The sequence below is a fragment of the Doryrhamphus excisus genome, chromosome 20 (assembly GCF_030265055.1).
Source record: "Doryrhamphus excisus isolate RoL2022-K1 chromosome 20, RoL_Dexc_1.0, whole genome shotgun sequence".
In the NCBI taxonomy this organism is placed as follows: Eukaryota; Metazoa; Chordata; class Actinopteri; order Syngnathiformes; family Syngnathidae; genus Doryrhamphus; species Doryrhamphus excisus.
The window spans coordinates 8,371,069-8,389,935 of NC_080485.1; the positions used below are offsets into that span (position 1 = coordinate 8,371,069).

Here is an 18,867-nt window from a genome sequence, read left to right on the forward strand (position 1 = left end):
CACACACAAGCAGGTTACACCATAGCGATCATATTTAAAAAGAATTTTATTACAGGACACACCCACACCATAGCACATCAAGGCGCCTGAGTTCATTTTGAATAATAATGGTGAAATGACACCACTGTGCACCTAGTGTAAGTGTACAAACTGAACAAACCACCTATGCTATTGTCAACAATGTTATGTCATCTACGTCTATGTCATCAGTATATGGAGACCCAATGAAAGTGCTGCAACATTTCTACCTCTACAATGAGTAATACTAAATTGAATACTGAATACTACAACTATAATAATAAACATACAAGATTTCACAAGATGAGACAATACACAAGACAGCGTCAATGGAAGGAGGAACGAGACGATATTTTAACGTTATTTTTCATTCATTTTCTACCGCTTTTTCCTCACGAGGGTCGCATGGGGGTGCTGGAGCCTATCCCAGCTGTCTTTTGGCGAGAGGCGGGGTACACCCTGGACTGGTCGCCAGCCAATCACAGGGCGCATATAGACAAACAACCATTCACACTCACATTCATACCTATTTGGAGTCGCCAATTAACCTAGCGGGTGGTTTAGTGGTTAGCGCGCAGACCTCACAGCTAGGAGACCAGGGTTCAATTCCACCCTCGGCCATCTCTGTGTGGAGTTTGCATGTTCTCCCCGTGCATGCGTGGGTTTTCTCCGGGTACTCCGGTTTCCTCCCACATTCCAAAAACATGTTGGGTTAATTAGCGACTCCAAATTGTCCATAGGTATGAATGTGAGTGTGAATGGTTGTTTGTCTATATGTGCCCTGTGATTGGCTGGCGACCAGTCAAGGGTGTACCCCGCCTCTCGCCCGAAGACAGCTGGGATAGGCTCCAGCACCCCCGCGACCCTTGTGAGGAAAAGCAGTAGAAAATGAATGAATTAATGAATGAATTAACCTAGCATGTTTTTGGAATGTGGGAGAAAACCGGAGTACCCGGAGAAAACCCACACATGCACACACATGCAAACTCCACACAGAGATTGGAATTGAACCCTGGTCTCCTAGCTGAGGTCTGCGTGCTAACCACTCGACCGCCATGCTGCTAACGTTACTTTTAAGAATGATAAATTATAAACAATATATGACGATATGTCAGCCATCTCTGTGTGGGATAGGCTCCAGCACCCCTGCGACCTTTGTGAGCATAAGCGGTAGAAAATGAATAAATGAATATGACGATATACTGCAATCTACTAATTTAATTTCTATTATGTTGCACTCTGTGTGAATGCTAGCAGCCCCGCTTCCATCCACAGAGACAAAGAGACTGTGCCAAGGTGGCGAAACCAATGCATTTTTTTGAACGAGAAGTCTTGTCACGTGTTAATCACATAAGATCATGTGACACCACTGGTATTAATACCTCTTTGTAAAGACAATCTTTAGGATACAGCTTTTGTATTGGAGCTCAGTTTATGGTGTGAGTGGTCATAATGTGGTCATAATATGGTCATATATTATTATATTAACAATAGTCTCTCAGTAGTATTCAGTAGTATTCTTTTTACAGTAGATATAAAGTCATGGTACATAAATCTTAATTTGTTTTCTATCTGTGTGTGTTGGGATGTGTCATCAGATTAAAGACTAGGGTGTGTGAACATGAGAACGCCCTCCTGGCGGGCTTGCAGCATCATATGGAAGTCAGTCATCCATTAGTAGTCCTAGATAACAGGTAGTACTTTGGAATAAAGCATATAATCACAATGCATGGTGTGATGTAGAGATCTAACTTGAATTGTGATGAATTTCTTTGCTGTGTGTGTGTGTGTGTGTGTGTGTGTGTACATCCAAGCTGATTTGGAGTTACTTTTAATGCTTGGATGAATTAATATTACATTGAGTGTACTGCATTTTGCCATGTTGGCTAAGTGTTCATTTTCTTCTAAACTGAATGGGACTGCTTGTCTCATTGCTGTTGTGACCCCACTACTGAAAGATAATTATGCATCTTGTTTTAGAGTGGGTACTGGGCAAACCTTTATGCAATAACATTATAGTAACAGTAATATTTTGCACAAATGAGCTTGCTTATGCCAACTTATTGCAACCTATTTACTAGAAAATACACGATAGTGCTGACATACGACTGCCACTGAGTGGGGTGTCGTGATTAAAGGATTTGTGTGTACTGTGCAGATTATGTTCCCACCCACTGTTAAAGACACCTTTGCCTTTGCCTGAGTTTGCTGTATCAAAGTGTTTTCAGTGAGTAACTTAGTGAGTAATTTGTGCACAGGTGTAATTTGTAATGCATTGTATCTTGTGACATACAATATTAGTTATATATACTTATACATGACTATCATTATGCAACATTTCTAAGTGTACTTCATCTAGCATCACACTAAAAGCATATATCCGCATGTTCATTACTACCAACTGCTTTGAAACAGCTGGCCTTGCATTTGATAGCAGAATGCAGATACCGTATCAGGATTGCCATAACGTGTGAATGCAGTGCTTGAGCATGAGGCTTCTGGTCTACCGCAAGCGGCACCGCGCGGCATCATGGAATGACCAGCTGTTTGCCTGCGACTCGTAACTATGTCACCCTACCCTCGTCTCAGGCCTCAAACCTCCGACAAACTCCTCACAGCTGCCCCGCCCTCACCTCAGCCCACTGCCACACCTCACCCAGATGGCCAACCCTTGACCCCCCCTCTGTGCGTTCTTCTCGATCAAGAGCTTCAGGAAGCCTTCCAGGAATGTGAGGAACAAATGGTCTTACTGGGTATTCCTCAACATAAAGAGCCCATCAGCACGGAGTCTGAAACGTCCAATGAAGAGCATAGGAAAACTGGGAACGCAACTGTTAAAAAGTATGATGAGTCATCATCACAACCACAAGTTGGAGACCAGTCTGGACATAGCAACCTCATAAACAAAAATACACATGGAAACACTGAAACGGCAGACAGGCAGATGGATACAGTTGTGTTTAGTTTCAGGGACTACATACTTGGGACGGACAATCCTGAGACAGACTGTGATACAATAAAAACAAATGCGGACCAGGAGAAAAATCCACAAGCTGAAACAGTAGAAACAATCAAAGAAGAGCCACAAAATCAAAAAATAACAAATACTTTAGAAACAGCAATGACTGGGGATGCTGTATTTAGTGAAGGACATGATCTAAGTGCTGATTTTAATGCAGAAGAAATTGACCGAAAGAAAAATGATTCTATTCAACAATTATCTGAGTCTAGTGGACTTTATTTTGAAAATAAATCTGTCGAGGAAATACTTTCAGAACAACAAACAGGAACAAAAAGTCACATTGAGGATGACACACAAACAACGTCTGCACAGGGTGGTGAGCTTGTGCACAACAAAAGGGCAAAAAAAAGAGATAAAAAGAAGAACAGGAAAAAGAAAAAAGCAGAGAAGAACAAAGAGCCTGAAGCGGAGGGCAGGACAGTGAAACAAGCTGAAAATGAATTACTTATTAAAACGGGGAATCACAGTGAAGTTTCAGACACAATGACAGGTGTATCGCAGCCATGTGATGTCTTTTTGGACAACACCTCCCTACCATCTCCTCCGAGCCAACATCACTTAGCCTGTTCATCTATATTTAACTATGTTCCCACACACTTGAATCAGTTTGATAACCAAAACGTAACAACTAATATTCCAGATAAGGAATCAGATACACAAGCACTTGACGATAACGTTACAACTGAAGCACAGATACACAAACTGGACAGCTCATTTTCCAATATCCATGCTCGTGTGGGAGAGAGTTGCACTGAGAGGGCCATTGAAGATGCTTTTGTGGAGGCTGCTGCGTTGCCACTAACAACACCCACGATGCGAGAAGTGATAAAAAGTGAGGGAGAAATTGTGAGCCATGATTCATTGGAGGGAGTAGCTGCTGAGTCCGTTGCAGGCATCGGGAAAGGACAGACGGAGACAGATCTGGAAGGGATCAAATCAAGAAAAATACTGGATAGTACCTCGGAGCTCTCATCTGTCTGTGGTTCACTTGGCGTCTCAAACGAAGACACAAAGGCTCTTAGTGAGGAAAGCTGCGACAGCAAAATGCCACACACTTCGGCGGCTGAGAGTTGTTCAAAAGGACAGAGAGAGACGAGCAATGCAGAAGCAGAGATCTCTCCAGCGGAAGAGGGCGACAAAGACAAGGAGACACTCTGGATTGAAAGCAATTTTAATAATTCACCCCATGGGATACTTACCGCTGCTGATCATCTGAATGATAGTGCTGCAGAAGTGGACGGAGGAGGAGTAGCAGAGCGTAGTTCATTCAGCCTTCCGGAGGGGGCTGCTAGAGGGGTGTCGGCAGCTGAGACGGAGATGCATCCTCCCACCGATGTTGCCGAGTCATGTCTGAAGTCACCGTACAGGGGCGAGACAGTCATTACGGTCACAGAGAGCCTGTGCACTGAAGAGGAGCTTACTGCAGCTTTTTTACCTCGACCACCTCACAGCGAACAAAGCAATAAAGCAGACGGAGAAAGCGTTCAACACAATCTGAATTCCAAAGAGCCACTGTCTTTGGGGAGCTCTTGTGAAGAGTCAGCCATCACTGAGACTTCCATGACTTCAGACATCAACAATCAACAGGTGCATCCTGAAAGTATCACCGAGAAAGCAGACGAGATTAGCGTGATTCATCGTGTGGGTAAGTCTACATGTGATAAAAGTGGAACAAGCAACAGAGTTCGATTTGCAGACAACGTGAAAGAAGACCGAAGCGCCATAGTTAAGGTGAGAAATATGTCAATGCCAGCTTTGGGATGTGCTTCTTTGCCTCCATTGACGGTTCACGAGCGCTTACACCATCCTGTTGTTGAGGCCAGCTACATTTTCCGAGACTACCTCAGCTTAAAGAATCCAGAAACCTGCACAGAGGTGACGTCTATCAAGAATGAAACACCTAATCAAAGCTTAGAAGATGCACCAAAGCCAGAGAAGACAATTCCCTTGGATGTAGAGGATACCCAGAATGTTGACATAAAACCATCAGGTGAAGACAACTCAAAACCAACAGAAAAAAATCCTACTAATACGGAACATGGTGGCCTTCTAGAAAAAGCCATAGCTCCAACTGAACCAGCAAAAAACACAGAAGAACCTGTAGAACTCCCTAACAATGAAGTAGCATTCGTTGAACCAACTCAGATGGCGGCATCAGAACAAAGTGACATGACAACAGAGCACCAAGAACCAGAGAAAAATCCTGATGAGGTGTCAACAAAATATGAAGAGAAGGTGACTCAAAAGTGTGATCTTAGCATGGACATCATAGAACCAAGCGAACCTAACAATCCTGAGGTGATAAAACGTGATATTTGTGTGGTCAGTGAAATCGAAAGTTCAAGTTCTGTGCCTGCTGTCGGCGATGTTCCCTGTGAGCCTATTGATGATGTCTTTACGGAGTCACCTGACAAACAGTTCTCAACTGAAACTGGGACGCTGACCTCCCCAGTCTCTTCTCAGACAAAGCCCAGAGACCTCAGCTGTCAGCCTCCGACCGAGCTTGATAAACTACCGTCTCATGCAGTTAGCACAGATCCAATTGAATCTAGGAAGGAGACACCTGTGGAGCTAATAAATGATGAGTCAGTAACATCCGAGGTTGAAGCCGCTGAGCAGTCGATTCCTGTTCCTGTTAGTGCCAGTAATCCTCCGTTGATGCTTCATCCTCCAGGCCCAATGTTGAGTCACCTGGAGGTGGTTGACGAATGTGATGTTGCTCTTCCTGACTGTGATGATAGCTTCGGGAATAAAACACATACACCTACTTATTCAGCAGAAGATCCCAGAGAGAATAATGATGGAACAAAACAAGCGGATAGCATGGATGCTGATGTGTTTATTACCTCTTTGCCATCTGATGATACAATAACAATATCACATGGAGCTGAATGTGTACCGACAAACAATGTCTTGAATGATATAACGACTCAGGATAAAAACATGCCTTCCAACGAGATTTGCGAAACAATCGAAATATGCAGTATCAAATACAACCAGAACATGGATAAAGAAACTTCTATGTCACTCAGCGACAAAGATATTCAGCTTGATATCGAAAAGGAAACAGAAGACAGCAGCAAACTACAGACAGGAAATGCGCCGACACAACCGAGTAAAGAGTCAGATAAAGACGCCGAAAAGGAAACACAAGAATATGAACTTCATGATATGTCCATGCAGCATATTAACAAGACTCTAACAGAGGCAATTGAGTCCAAGGACAACAGGGACGCATCAATGGATTCTTATTCAAATATTGAACTAAGCATTGGAGCTCATCGAGAGCAGCAACAGGAGCAAATTTTGGGAGTCGGGTCTTCAACAGATGGATTGACATGTGATCGTGTGGAGACATTTGAAGAGGAAGGAAAGATGAGCAGCCATGGTAAAGCAGCCTCTGCAATGATAGAACTCGTAGACAAGGACTGTGGGTCTTTAGAGACATCAGAAGGGCAGACTCTATTGGCAAGTGGTGACAGCGAGTGTACAACTGAAAAAGTGGAATCTCTAGAGAAAGTTGAAAAGGAGAAGGTCATTCCAGGTGTTGACAAGATTGATGTTCCTGGAGGCACTATTGGACAATGTGTTTTCGGGAAAACAGGAATGACTTTGCAGCAAAGGGTGAGTGACAATAAAAACTGTGAGTTCGCAGGAAATGATTTAATGCATGACCATGAATTTCTGAATTGTCTGGGTAGTAAAGGTCAGCCAGAAAGCAACCAATCAGATTCTTCTGCAGATCTAACCGCAAATCATTTGGCCTTTAGAGAAAACACTGTTCCTGAGGAATCTTTCTCAGAGGATTATGACATTTTACCTTTGGGATTTTCTATTTTGACAAAACTCGCAACCGATAGTCACAGCATTCATACCGACTCTTGCCCAAGTGTCAACCAGGATGGCAAGATGCTTGACAAAACATACAGTACAGTAAAAACGGATCACAGTGCTGCTCAGACTGGGAAAACCCACAATAGTGAAACTGAAGGGTGTAAAATTCCGGATGCAGTATGTGAGTCTCTTGAGCTGCAATGCTCCAATAAAAGCTCAGCCGCACAAAGTGGTCCAGTAACACAAACGGCCATAAAAGGACCTCATGTTGAGGAGATTGCAGGGGGAAACAATGCAACTATAGATGAAGAAAATGATGGTTTCCAGGCAGCGAGAACACGGGAGATAAAAGCAATAGACAGTAAAGCAATGGACGAAGATGAGCTTCCCAAAGACGCTGACCCAGGATCAACTGATGTTTCACACCAATCTGAAAGCACCACTGAAACGGCTGCTTGTCCTTCTGATAACAACATTATTCTCTTAAAAAATATGGAAAATGACTCAACCAACCAACCACAACCTAACACAGGCTGCAGCTTGGAGTATTCACATATGTCCGAGAACTCCACTTTTGGACGCACAACACAAGAACAGCATACAAACTGGATACAAGCTCTCAGAGAAGCTACTTCTGACCCTCAGAGTGAACAAGAGAGAATTCACATAAACAGGTAAACACAAGAGCATGAGGGGGTTTGAAATGTGTTCATGTGGTTTTAGTCCAGAACATAAATGACTTCCATTCACATATACAGTACATGCATTGTAACCTCTATAGCAGTATTTGTCAAAGTATGGGGTGGGCCTTACTTGGAAGGTGCCAGAAGACTTCATAATTGGTGTAGCAAATATAATTTTCACACGTGTTAAGCTAATTTCTGTGTTGTGTTATGGTGAAAAGCAAAATTAATAGATTTTTAGTTCTTATGGTGAAAGAGTAAACAGAGTAAACAGTCTTATCTAATCAAGAAATCTTTCAGTATTGAACAAAGCAAAATTTGTTCTCAATCAGAAATCACTCCACACTCTTTATTGCTCTCTGGTTCTACCATATCTTACTTATTGTGTGGAGATATGGGGTGATAACTATAAAAGCAATCTTCACTCGCTAAATGTACAGCAAAAAAGGTCAGTAAGGATAATTCATAAAGCCGCCTACAGAGAACATACTAACTCCTTATTTCTAAAATCACAAATACTTAAACTTGATGATATAGTTCATCTTCAAACAGCTAAAATAATGCATAAGGCTAAAAATAACCAATTACCTAAAAATGTCATCCAATACTTCTCTACAAGAGAGGAGAAATATGATCTCAGGGAAGAACTACATTTGAAACACTTATATGCTAGGACTACGTTAAAAAGCCATAGCATTTCAGTATGTGGAATCAAACTATGGAATGGATTGAGTAAGACCCTCAAACAATGCACAACGATGAGCCAATTCAAGAAACAATACAAGCAGTTGATGTTTGCTAAATACAAGGATGAAGAGTCTTGAACCAGTCATGATGTGCTATACATATCACTATATTGACACTTACTATGGTACCCATTATGTCATTGGATGGTCATATCACCTTGTACTTCGGTACGAGGTACATTATTAAAAAAAACAACAACAAAAAAACAAACAAAAAAAACCCTTAAACTGTATGATGGAAAGCAGGAAGTGAACAAATGTAACAGTTACTGATTTTAAAAGTACCAGATGGAGGGGTAGGATTTAATAAGCTTTGCTTCTTCCTACTCCTTTTGGACATGTGGAACTGTGAACTGATTATGTGATGCATTCAATTGTAATCTGATGCATGTTCAAATGAAATAAAACCATTACCAAGATAAGCAATCAGAGCAATCACAATAAACACATTGCTGAATAACTCATACAAAATGACCATTATTATCTTTGCAAAGCCATGCATTTTGATATTAAAGACCGTATGTGCAATGTGTACCTAATGAAGTGATTATTGTGTGATTGCATTGAACTTTTCGACAATAAAGCACCACTAGGCAAAGACAATGAATATGAATGAGGTAAGCACACTGCTGCACTTTGTGTTGATGGGAGCAGTGGCGCTTGGGTCAGATGTTGAGGCCTAATGGAAGTAATGCAGCCCTTTATATTGAAAGGATGACATCAGATGTGACATCGCTCCACGACTAGAATGAAGCTTTTTTCCCCCTTCCCCTCACTTGTATGCAACACACACACACTTTTACATACAGCAGTTGTGTAAAACACACAAAAACAGACACCCCGCTATGCTGTACTTTGACAAACACACATGTTTGTCATTTGTCAGTCATTCCCTGTACATGTGGTGCAAAACTAAACTATTCTCCCAACCCCCTTTTTCTCTTGTATTGTTTTCTCAGACCCCTCCCATCTCTGGAGTCTCCTCGAGAGTTTGTCACTCCTACTGAGGAGGTAGCAGCTCCTCTGGGACAAGAGCAGATCACTCAGGAGTATAACGCTATCACAACGCTACAACCTGAAGCGGATCTTGCAGAATTTCAGAAATTTAAAGAAAAAACACAGGAGTCTATTGAAGAGCATCCAGTTCCAAAAATCAGTCCAGTGATTGCTGTGCATCAAGCCGAGTCGGAAGAACCAGTGAAAATCAAAGATGAACCTTCAGATCTGATCCAGAATAAAATTGAGTTCTCTGAGCCCACAACGAAAGCATTGTCAGATGAAGCTCAGAGGGCAACAGAGCATCTAGAGCCAGAGAAGAAGACAAACACTGAGCATCCCGAGGAGAAACCTGAAGAAAACCCAACTGAGGAGAACACAGGCCAAGATCCTAGTGAGGTGCTGCAGGAAATTGGGTAAGTGTACCTACTATAAAATGGTTTAAAACTGGACTCATATAGCAACAGCTTTCATTCATAGAAGTAGTTTTGCTTCAAAACATACCTGATGAATCATTTGTTATCGTTATTCTTAACACCTATTTTATACAGTGAGAATAAACAGTGGAGTCATGCCTCCCTATAAGGCCTTTCTTTACATAAGGGGATGGAAGTCACATTTTTGTAAACTCTCACTAAGAAACTAGTTATAATTAAAGGGATCCGAGTAGGAATTGGCTGTAGATGAGGATTTATATATTTTATTCATTTACATATTTTAATGTAATGTTTGAAGGCCTGATAGATTAAAAGGTGAATTTCAGTGGAATTTTTTTTGCACAGTAGCACATGTTTGCCTTGCCTGTTACACATGGCCTTCCATATGGAATTTGGTAATCCCTTTGGTGCATGGCTTTAAAAAATCTCTGAGGCATGCATTGTTACTTTATATGTCTCATTGTATGGATAACGTTTTGCACAGTGTTACAATCAAGAAGATATTCCTATGCTGGCTGTTTAATGTAGGATTGTTTAAACAGTTCTATTTAAATCTAAATAATGTGATGATGATGATGAATTATGTTTATCACCATCCCTACTATTTTTCTCTCTTGCTTTTATTCGAGTGACTCTTGCCTCACTATTCTCATAACAGCAGCCATGTGACATGCCAGAGTAGCACTTGTTGCCTGTCAGTCAGAGCACACTTGTTCTGTCTCTGCTGCTGACGGGGTCATAAATATTAGGTCATAGCAAACAGAGCAAGTTTGGTATGATCAATAGATTAGGCTGCACTTATAGTTATTATGTGACTTTACAGTATGAAAAAATTTCCGGCACTGGGTAGACTACATAACATAAAAACTATTGTACAGTGTTCCCTTGGTTATCGCGGATGATACGTAGGTTCCTGAAATAGCCCACATTATGTTTTAAGGCTGTAAAACCTCATCATACACTTTATACACTAAGTTCAAATTTTGTTTTAATTTTGATGATCAATCTACAAGGTTGGACTCGAGAAATTATTCAGTGATTTGTGCGTATTTCACTCCTCTGACTGTGCCTACTGACGCCGTTTGGCTGTAACGTTTTTGTATCCTTCTTAAAACATATTGCCTCTGCTGTATTTCCTCCTCCTTGTCCTAGTTCTTGAACCGAACATTCATTTAGCCAGTTAGCTTTTTCTTCTTCTTCTATTGTTTATTGGCGGTTAGCAAGCAGCTCACACTGTTACCTAGTTTGCTAGTGTCCATTGACCACAACAGGAAACGGCACAAGGGAGACTGATTGACAATGGTCTATTGCCAATTAGGACGCAGAACTCATTGGTTTTCCTATCAGAACAGGCTCTTCCTAATATGCTGTACATGTGCATAAACACATACTGAGACAAAGTAGTGCTATACAACACCCTCTATTGGTATCAGTAGTAAATACAATAACCCACACATACAACAGAGCACAAATCGATCGCTCTAATACACAACAAGGATGCAGAACACAATGTACATTCATATACTGTTAAAAACAACATGCATAATTGCACTTTAAAAATCCTTGAAATGTGAACCGCAACGTAGCGAGGGAACACTACTCTGTCATATTTTTTTAATACAATTTTTCTTTCAAAGGGAATATTATAGCTAAAATTGCTGTTGTTTGGTTGCAGCAGTGAAACTATAGCAACGGGGTGTATTAGACGATGACAATGAGAGCCATTGAGATTATTTTTCAGAAGTTTGTGCCTCATGAATATGAAAACAAGTATCTGTTTTTATCTTGTTGAAAGTGACACTCATAGTGAAAAATGCGTCTCCCCTGTATATGTTCTCCACATGAGAAGAAGTGGTGTATACAACACCCTCTACTGGTATCAGTAGTAAATACAATAACCCACACATACAACAGAGCACTAATCAATTGCTCTAATACACAACAAGGATGCAGAACACAATGTACATTCATATGCTGTTAAAAACAACATACATAATTGCACTTAAAAAATCCTTGAAATGTGAACCGCGACGTAGCGAGGGAACACTACTTTTTTTAATAGAATTTTTCTTTCAAAGTGAATTTTATAGATAAAATTGCTGTTGTTTGGTTGCAGCAGTGAAACAATAGCAATGTATTAGACGATGACAATGAGAGCATTGAGATTATTTTTCAGAAGTTTGTGCCTCATGAATATGAAAACAAGTATCTGTTTTTATCTTGTTGAAAGTGACACTCCTAGTGAAAAATGTGTCTCCCCTGTATATGTTGTCAGATTGTGTGCCCTTTCATGCATAATCATTTCACCACTGAATCACCACAGTGTATTAACTCATTTATATAGAATCCATAGTCGAAAGAAAGTGACCCCCACCGCCCTAATTCACAATCCCCACTGTGAGTGTTTACCCCGCCCTCAGCAGGCATGTCCTCCCCAGCCTGTACAGCCTCAGCCTGCCCTCTTGTACTTCGAAGTCATTTGCACAGACCAGACAGTTGAACAAAAGCCAGAGTTGAGACAAACACTTGAGCATGTGCTATGTGCTGAGCGTGCATGACTGCCTCAGAGACAGAGTGGCGAGGGGAGACCGGGACACACTTTGCGAAGTGCCTCTGGTGTATTGGAATTGCAGCCGGAATTCTTACAGCAGCTTTTCCATCACTTAGAAAGCCCTAAAGTTAGAATACCTTCACGGCGGAAATTTGGGTGAGTTAGTTTGAAAGTTGTTTGTGTGTGTGTATATTGTGTCCTTGTTTAAGTACCTCCAGGTGGACTTAACAGATGGTTTAGAGGTAACCCTTACACTCTGCTGACCTCACCAGATGGATTGAGGGGTGGGACAAGTAAAGATGGGGTGACAGAAGGCGATAAGGAGTGGAAATTACACACACTTTTCCAACATGCTTGAAATGCCAATTGGCACAGCTTCCTTCCAGCATCCTGACACTAACTTTGGAGGTTTATGGCACAAACCGTTGACTCTTTTTATGTTAAAACACATCAGTGTGTTAAGAGCGAAAAGGAGGTAGGGCTAGAACACACATGGAACTGTAAATAGCCTGGTTGTCATGGCAATTGTTGGTGCATATGCTTCGGCTGGCACAAGTGAAGTGCATAATCTCATGGCTGTGATTTATTCAACTCGACAAAAACCTCAAGGATCTCAATCACAGGTCAAAGTCAACGCCAGGGGAAGATTTAATCTGCCATATTGTTTTATATGCAAAAGCATGGAAATTACACATGTCAAAAAGACATGAGCGTTCCAAAGCGTTGTCAAAAAAAAAGCTCAACCATGTTTTACAGTGTGTCGCTGAAAAGTAGCACATGTTCTCCGTTGTTGAACTCATTTGTTACGCTGAATCAGTGCCGAGTCAGACGTAGCCAGCTGTTAACCTACTAACACTATCAGCTGACGTCACAAAACACAAGAAACGTCTTCACAACCTGTTTCAATACCTGCATTGTTTTTGTCTGACTTTGGAGTCACAAGCGTATTGGATGACACTTTGTTATGACTTTCATTCTATTTTCAGCATGCATTTGCTATGTGGACCAGAGATGACATGCAGGATGTGACTTTGTTAATGAGAAGGCCAAATTAAAATTAACATATATAAGTGTCGGAGTAGTGGTAGGAATTGTTACAAGCATTATTGTTTTGAACGTTGGTGCAGATATGGATAGCAATTCAGAGGGAGGAAATTGTTAAGACCTCTTCAAGGCAGACTATCTGGGGTAATAACTATAAAAGCAATCTTCGCTCGCTAAATGTACTGCAAAAAAAGGTCAGTAAGGATAATTCACAATGCCGCCTACAGAGAACATACTAACTCCTTATTTCTAAAATCACAAATACTTAAACTTGCTGATATAGTTAATTTTCAAACAGCTAAAATAATGCATAAGGCTAAAAACAACCAATTACCTAAAAATGTCATCCAATACGTCTCTACAAGAGAGGAGAAATATGATCTCAGGGAAGAACTACATTTGAAACACTTATATGCTAGGACTACGTTAAAAAGCCATAGCATTTCAGTATATGGAATCAAACTATGGAATGGATTGAGTAAGACCCTCAAACAATGCACAACGATGAGCCAATTCAAGAAACAATACAAGCAGTTGATGTTTGCTAAATACAAGGATGAAGAGTCTTGAACCAGTCATGATGTGCTATACATATCACTATATTGACACTTACTATGGTACCCATTATGTCATTGGATGGTCAAATCACCTCGTACTTCTTCGGTTCAAGGTGCATTATTAAAAAAAAAAAAAAAAACGTAAACTATATTAGGAAAGCAGGAAGTGAACAAATGTAACAGTTACTGATTGTAAAAGTACCAGATGGAGGGGTAGGATTTAATAAGCTTTGCTTCTTCCTACTCCTTTTGGACATGTGGAACTGTGAACTGATTATGGGATGCACTCAATTGTAATCTGATGCATGTTCAAATGAAATAAAACCATTACCATTACTATCTGTCAGATAATGATGTTACACCGCTATGTTTTCAAATAATTGTATATACTGCATATACTGCTGATTGCAGTGTAGTCAGTCAAACAAACACAATTATTTCAATTAATCGATATATTAATAAAATACAAGTTTTATTGAATACTTGGGGGCTCAGTTGATGCTCCATGACTCCAAATATTAGTTCTGCATACTCCTGGAATATTTTTAGAGCTGAGCAGGAGGCATGTCCCAAGTGGTAGCAGCTGCATAGGCGTCCATCTCATTGCCTGTCAGATTAGAACACATCACTCCTGATAAGATGAACCTGGATCATGGCCAAATCCACTCCCCCAGGTGGCGAATGACGAATGAGTCTGGCACTCTCGAGCAGGCTGGCCGGTCCAGGCATTTAAACTCGATGATCAACATGTAAGAAGAAGAGTTTCAGCTTCATACGGTTCTAAGACAAAGCCACTTGGGATGGTGGGAGCAAGCTTGTCATTCTTGAAGTCGATATTAGGTTGATGTGACATCACAGAGCAGAGTTTTGGCGGATGAGTCTTCTTCACTTGTAGAGGAGATGTCTGTTGATGTTCTGTGTCACCCTCACCCTGCAGGGCCCCCCTCACTGAACACCAAGAGAGGAGCTCTGCCTTTCCCTTAACTTCACCCATACTTCACCCCCAGCCTGCTCCCCATCCTGACCTCTCCACTCCTCCACCTCCATCCCCGGAGAAGACACCGCCTGCATCTCCCCACTTTCCTCCTCTTCCTGCGTGCCCCTCTGTGCCCTCTCTTCCCCAGCAGGAGGACCATGACCCCAACCCTGGACCTCTTTGCCACCTCCTTCTAAGGTATGATTTCTCCTGAAACTTTCCTTTGCTTAATTTCCATCGCTGTTCTCTGTGTGAGACGCACATTTGCGTCTTCTCTCAAATCAATATACCGATTTATCTGACTTAGTTCTTTTAGCCTAGTGGATGAAAATTGCACATACTCTTATCCGCCCAATTGCAATCAGGACAAATTAAACCATTAAATGGACATGTGGCACACTAATCTACTTTCGTAGTATTGAGCAACACTTGCCATGCTCATTTTAGGTAAAGCTTTGTTTTGTTTTGTTATTTACTAAGTTCCGGTGTTTAATCATTTAATCAAATTGGTGTGCTCTACCTCTATCAGCACTTCTGTGGAACAAAGGCTGCTTTTTAACACACTAGAAATGACTTGGCTACTGTAAAGTGCAGTGTTGCATATCTCCACCAGATGGCGTCTTTTACACAGTCTAGTGTACAATAGATCTGGATAACAGGCTCTGCATAATGCAATGTGGTGATATTTACTGCTAAACTGTTTCTCCACTATTAGTATTGTTTTTGTTATTGCAAACAAGAGGTCTTGGCTTTATTTGTGGCAGTTTAGCACCCAGTTTACAGATATCTCAAATTCCCTGAATGTATCTTTGTATTTTTATTTACTGAGCATCTGATTTGTGTATGTATTTCACTCCAATTTGTCCTGTTTTTGCTGTGACCGCATTATAAGTTATATTTTTAGACCTATTCTGCTATCCATGACATAGTGGTATATTTTCATGCATGCATATGCCCTTTTCCCTACTTGTGTGGATAAAGTCTTCATTAACTGTTTGTTATGAATATATTTAACAAGACTGGAAATTGCATTATTTCAAATGCAACAAAATCCAAATCCTGCAGGGGTTACATTTAGTCACCCCTTTAATGACGTACTTAAGAGGCGGTTCTGTTAGAATCCCACACAGCACTCAGCCTCTTTGTGCATCTGCCGGTGACCTTGATTCTACTTGGGGCCTGTCATAACTAAGTGCATTTAAATTTTTATCTCTTCTTCCGCTTTGCATATCAGACTAATTTGGAAGGCTTCAAGATGATATAGATGGAGTGATTCACATGTATCACACATACGTACAGTAACCATGCGTTGCTGCATGCTTTGAACATGCATCTGGCAGCACCAATCAATATTTTTCTGTGTGAGTGGGCTACATTTTATTTTCCCCCCTCTGGCTGTTAGAAATCAACCCATTTGGCCCATTTGAGAGCAGAATCACATTAACGTTCCCTGGGAACATCCATTAATGGATGGTTTACATGCAAAATATGCCATTGGTTGAACGCTGCATTGCTTGGTTTGCACATTGGAAGTGTACATTTTCAGTGTCTTTCAGTTGTAGTACATATTTCTCTCTACTTTGATTTCAAGTGCTTCAGGCACAGGTATTTTCCATTATAGTTCACAGATTTTCCCATGAGTAAACAATAAGCTCTTCCTCATATTTCCTTCATAGGTTCCTTGTTCCTCGTTGCTCTTCAGACAATCAATAGGAACTTTGTGGAACCTCTTCCTGCTCCTATTTCATCCCATAGGACTCATTCTAAAGCAGATATCTGAAAAATGACAAATTGGATGTCCATAATATCAATACCGGTCCTCCTAATGCCACTCAGATGTTGGTGTCACAGTGTGGTGTCACAATAGAGTGCCACACTATTATAATTTTGTTTTAAAAAACATGTACATGCAGTACATGTATTTAGATTTTATGTACTGTACATGCTGATATTAAGTGACTGACAGAAGGGGATAATGGGGTCAGAGTTGAACGCCGCATCACTACTATTCTCTCAGAGTCTTTTGTTTACCTCGACTATCACTGAGGTGGGTCACACTGAGTGCTGGAAGCTTCCATTGTTTAAAAAAGGGGCATAAAAGGCATTTTTCCATGTAGCTCCGATATAACAAATGTGGATCCTGATAGGAGAAAGACAAGACGTAAGGAATTTGGTATAATTATGGAAAGAGGACACTATGTCTCAGTGTTAGGGGTTCTATTGTTTGACCCCCCCCCTCGCATGGTAGCCGTCTAGAAACTGCTGCTTGTCTTTTTAAAGACACAGGCGGCTGGCGCTGAGGGGGAACGTTTGAATGGGGGAGGAGGCTGCTGGGTGTGCAGCATCACACACAGTTCAGCTGTATCCAAACAGAGAGGAGGCACCTCATACACACTTGCAAGACGGCCGGAACACAGGATTATTGTTGCATCCTTTTGGATTATTTACCCTTGTCTATTTTACCTCAAAGCCTCAGCATCACTCTCTGAATGAAACACACGGAAAAAGAGGATCGGCGGAGATGCTATGCATAAAGTGATGAGCATTAATCATCCTCTGATTTGATGGGAGGACGTGGGTATTCTCTGCAGTGCAGCGTTAGAATCTTGCCTTGGCATTCTCTGGTGCAGGATCACAACCAAAAGGAGTTTTAAAAGGGACAAGGTGGATGTGGACAGGAGCTGGAGTGCAGGTGGAAGTGGGGGGGAAGCAGAGTTAGCTGAGAATGGGAGCCAATGAATCCTTGGAGCAAGGACAGACCTCCTGTCCGACTCAAGAACACATGTGAGTGTCAATTCTTTGTTGTCATGAAATGAAATGAAACCGTTAACAGGCGCTATAGCGGCTTGAGCTCTGCTGTCGTGTGTATATTTTATTCATAGCTTTGAGTCAGGCTTCCATGCACAAATAATCAGCACCATGGTGCTGCTCCATATGAGTCGTCTTATTGGCTTATGGCTCTGTGAGATATCACCTTCTATTTTCTTGCAAATGAATCATGTCCTGTTGTCCCATTTTTTCTTTGTATCTTACTATGACTAGCATGGCGAGCATGTGATCTTTGTTTTGCTTTTGTGATGTAAATAAAGAAAGGGATGCAAGCACATGTGCCGACACGTGCAAGTACTACGTATATTTATGCAATTGACAATGGAAGCCATATGGAGTCAGTGGGTTTAAGATGGTGGAGTGATGTGCTCTCTGTGTTAAGGAGGACACCTTTGTCTTGCTGGGAGCAGGAGCCTGTGTTGAAGTAGAGCACGGTGTGCAGCTATATGACTGGATGAGACCAAGAGTGCTCCACTTTGTGTTATTTATAGCACAGACATACAGCTACACTGGGGAACAAGGAGAAAGAGAGAGAGCGAGTGAGGAGAGTAACATAGATGTGATGTGTAATGTAGGAATGAACGGTTAATAAATCAGCCCTTGTTGCTTTATGTTTGTGTCAGTTTCAACATCACAATTTGCTTTGCTATACTCCTATTTTGTACCTAAAGAAAGCAACCATTTAATTTGAATGCACCTTGCATCTGTTCTTATTATTTAATAACATAATACCATTGTTTCCAGTGTACCATCTGCCTGCTCTTAATATATCAGATTAATCAACATAGGTCATGAGATTATCTCATTCTTAATCCTTGAATTCTGAGGGATTCTTTATTCTTAGCATCAGTGGGCTTCTCGGTACCTGTAAAGAACATTAATGGTCCCTTGTAAAAATAAATAGGCTGTTTCCCATAAAGTACAGGTCTCATGACGTCATGCTTACCAAGATGAATAAAAACATTACAGCTCCCTCTGCTGGTCAATGTAGGCCTAACACATAGTCCAAGCCATCAATAACAATTAATTCATTCATTCATTTTCTACAGCTTTTTCCTCACAAAGGTTGCGGGGAGTGCTGGAGCCTATCCCAGCTGTCTCCGTGCGAGAAGCGGGGTACACCCTGGACTGGTCGCCAGCCAATCACAGGGCACATATAGACAAACAACCATTC

The 18,867-nt window shown here is 41.2% G+C and overlaps 1 protein-coding gene across 14 annotated transcripts in view; it reads left to right on the forward strand.

Moving 5' to 3' along the window:
- The window catches only part of tacc2 (transforming, acidic coiled-coil containing protein 2), a 47,740-nt gene that overhangs the window by 7,325 nt on the left and 21,548 nt on the right, over window positions 1-18,867 (forward strand). For 12 of the 14 annotated variants that reach the window (XM_058059216.1, XM_058059217.1, XM_058059218.1 and 9 more), the window contains 4 exons: window positions 1,617-1,712; window positions 2,608-7,548; window positions 9,263-9,715; window positions 14,826-15,062. In XM_058059216.1, the coding sequence (XP_057915199.1) occupies window positions 1,617-1,712; window positions 2,608-7,548; window positions 9,263-9,715; window positions 14,826-15,062 (5,727 nt within the window). The remainder of the gene's footprint in view (window positions 1-1,616; window positions 1,713-2,607; window positions 7,549-9,262; window positions 9,716-14,825; window positions 15,063-18,867) is intronic. The other 2 variants (XM_058059225.1, XM_058059230.1) reach the window with 2 other exon arrangements.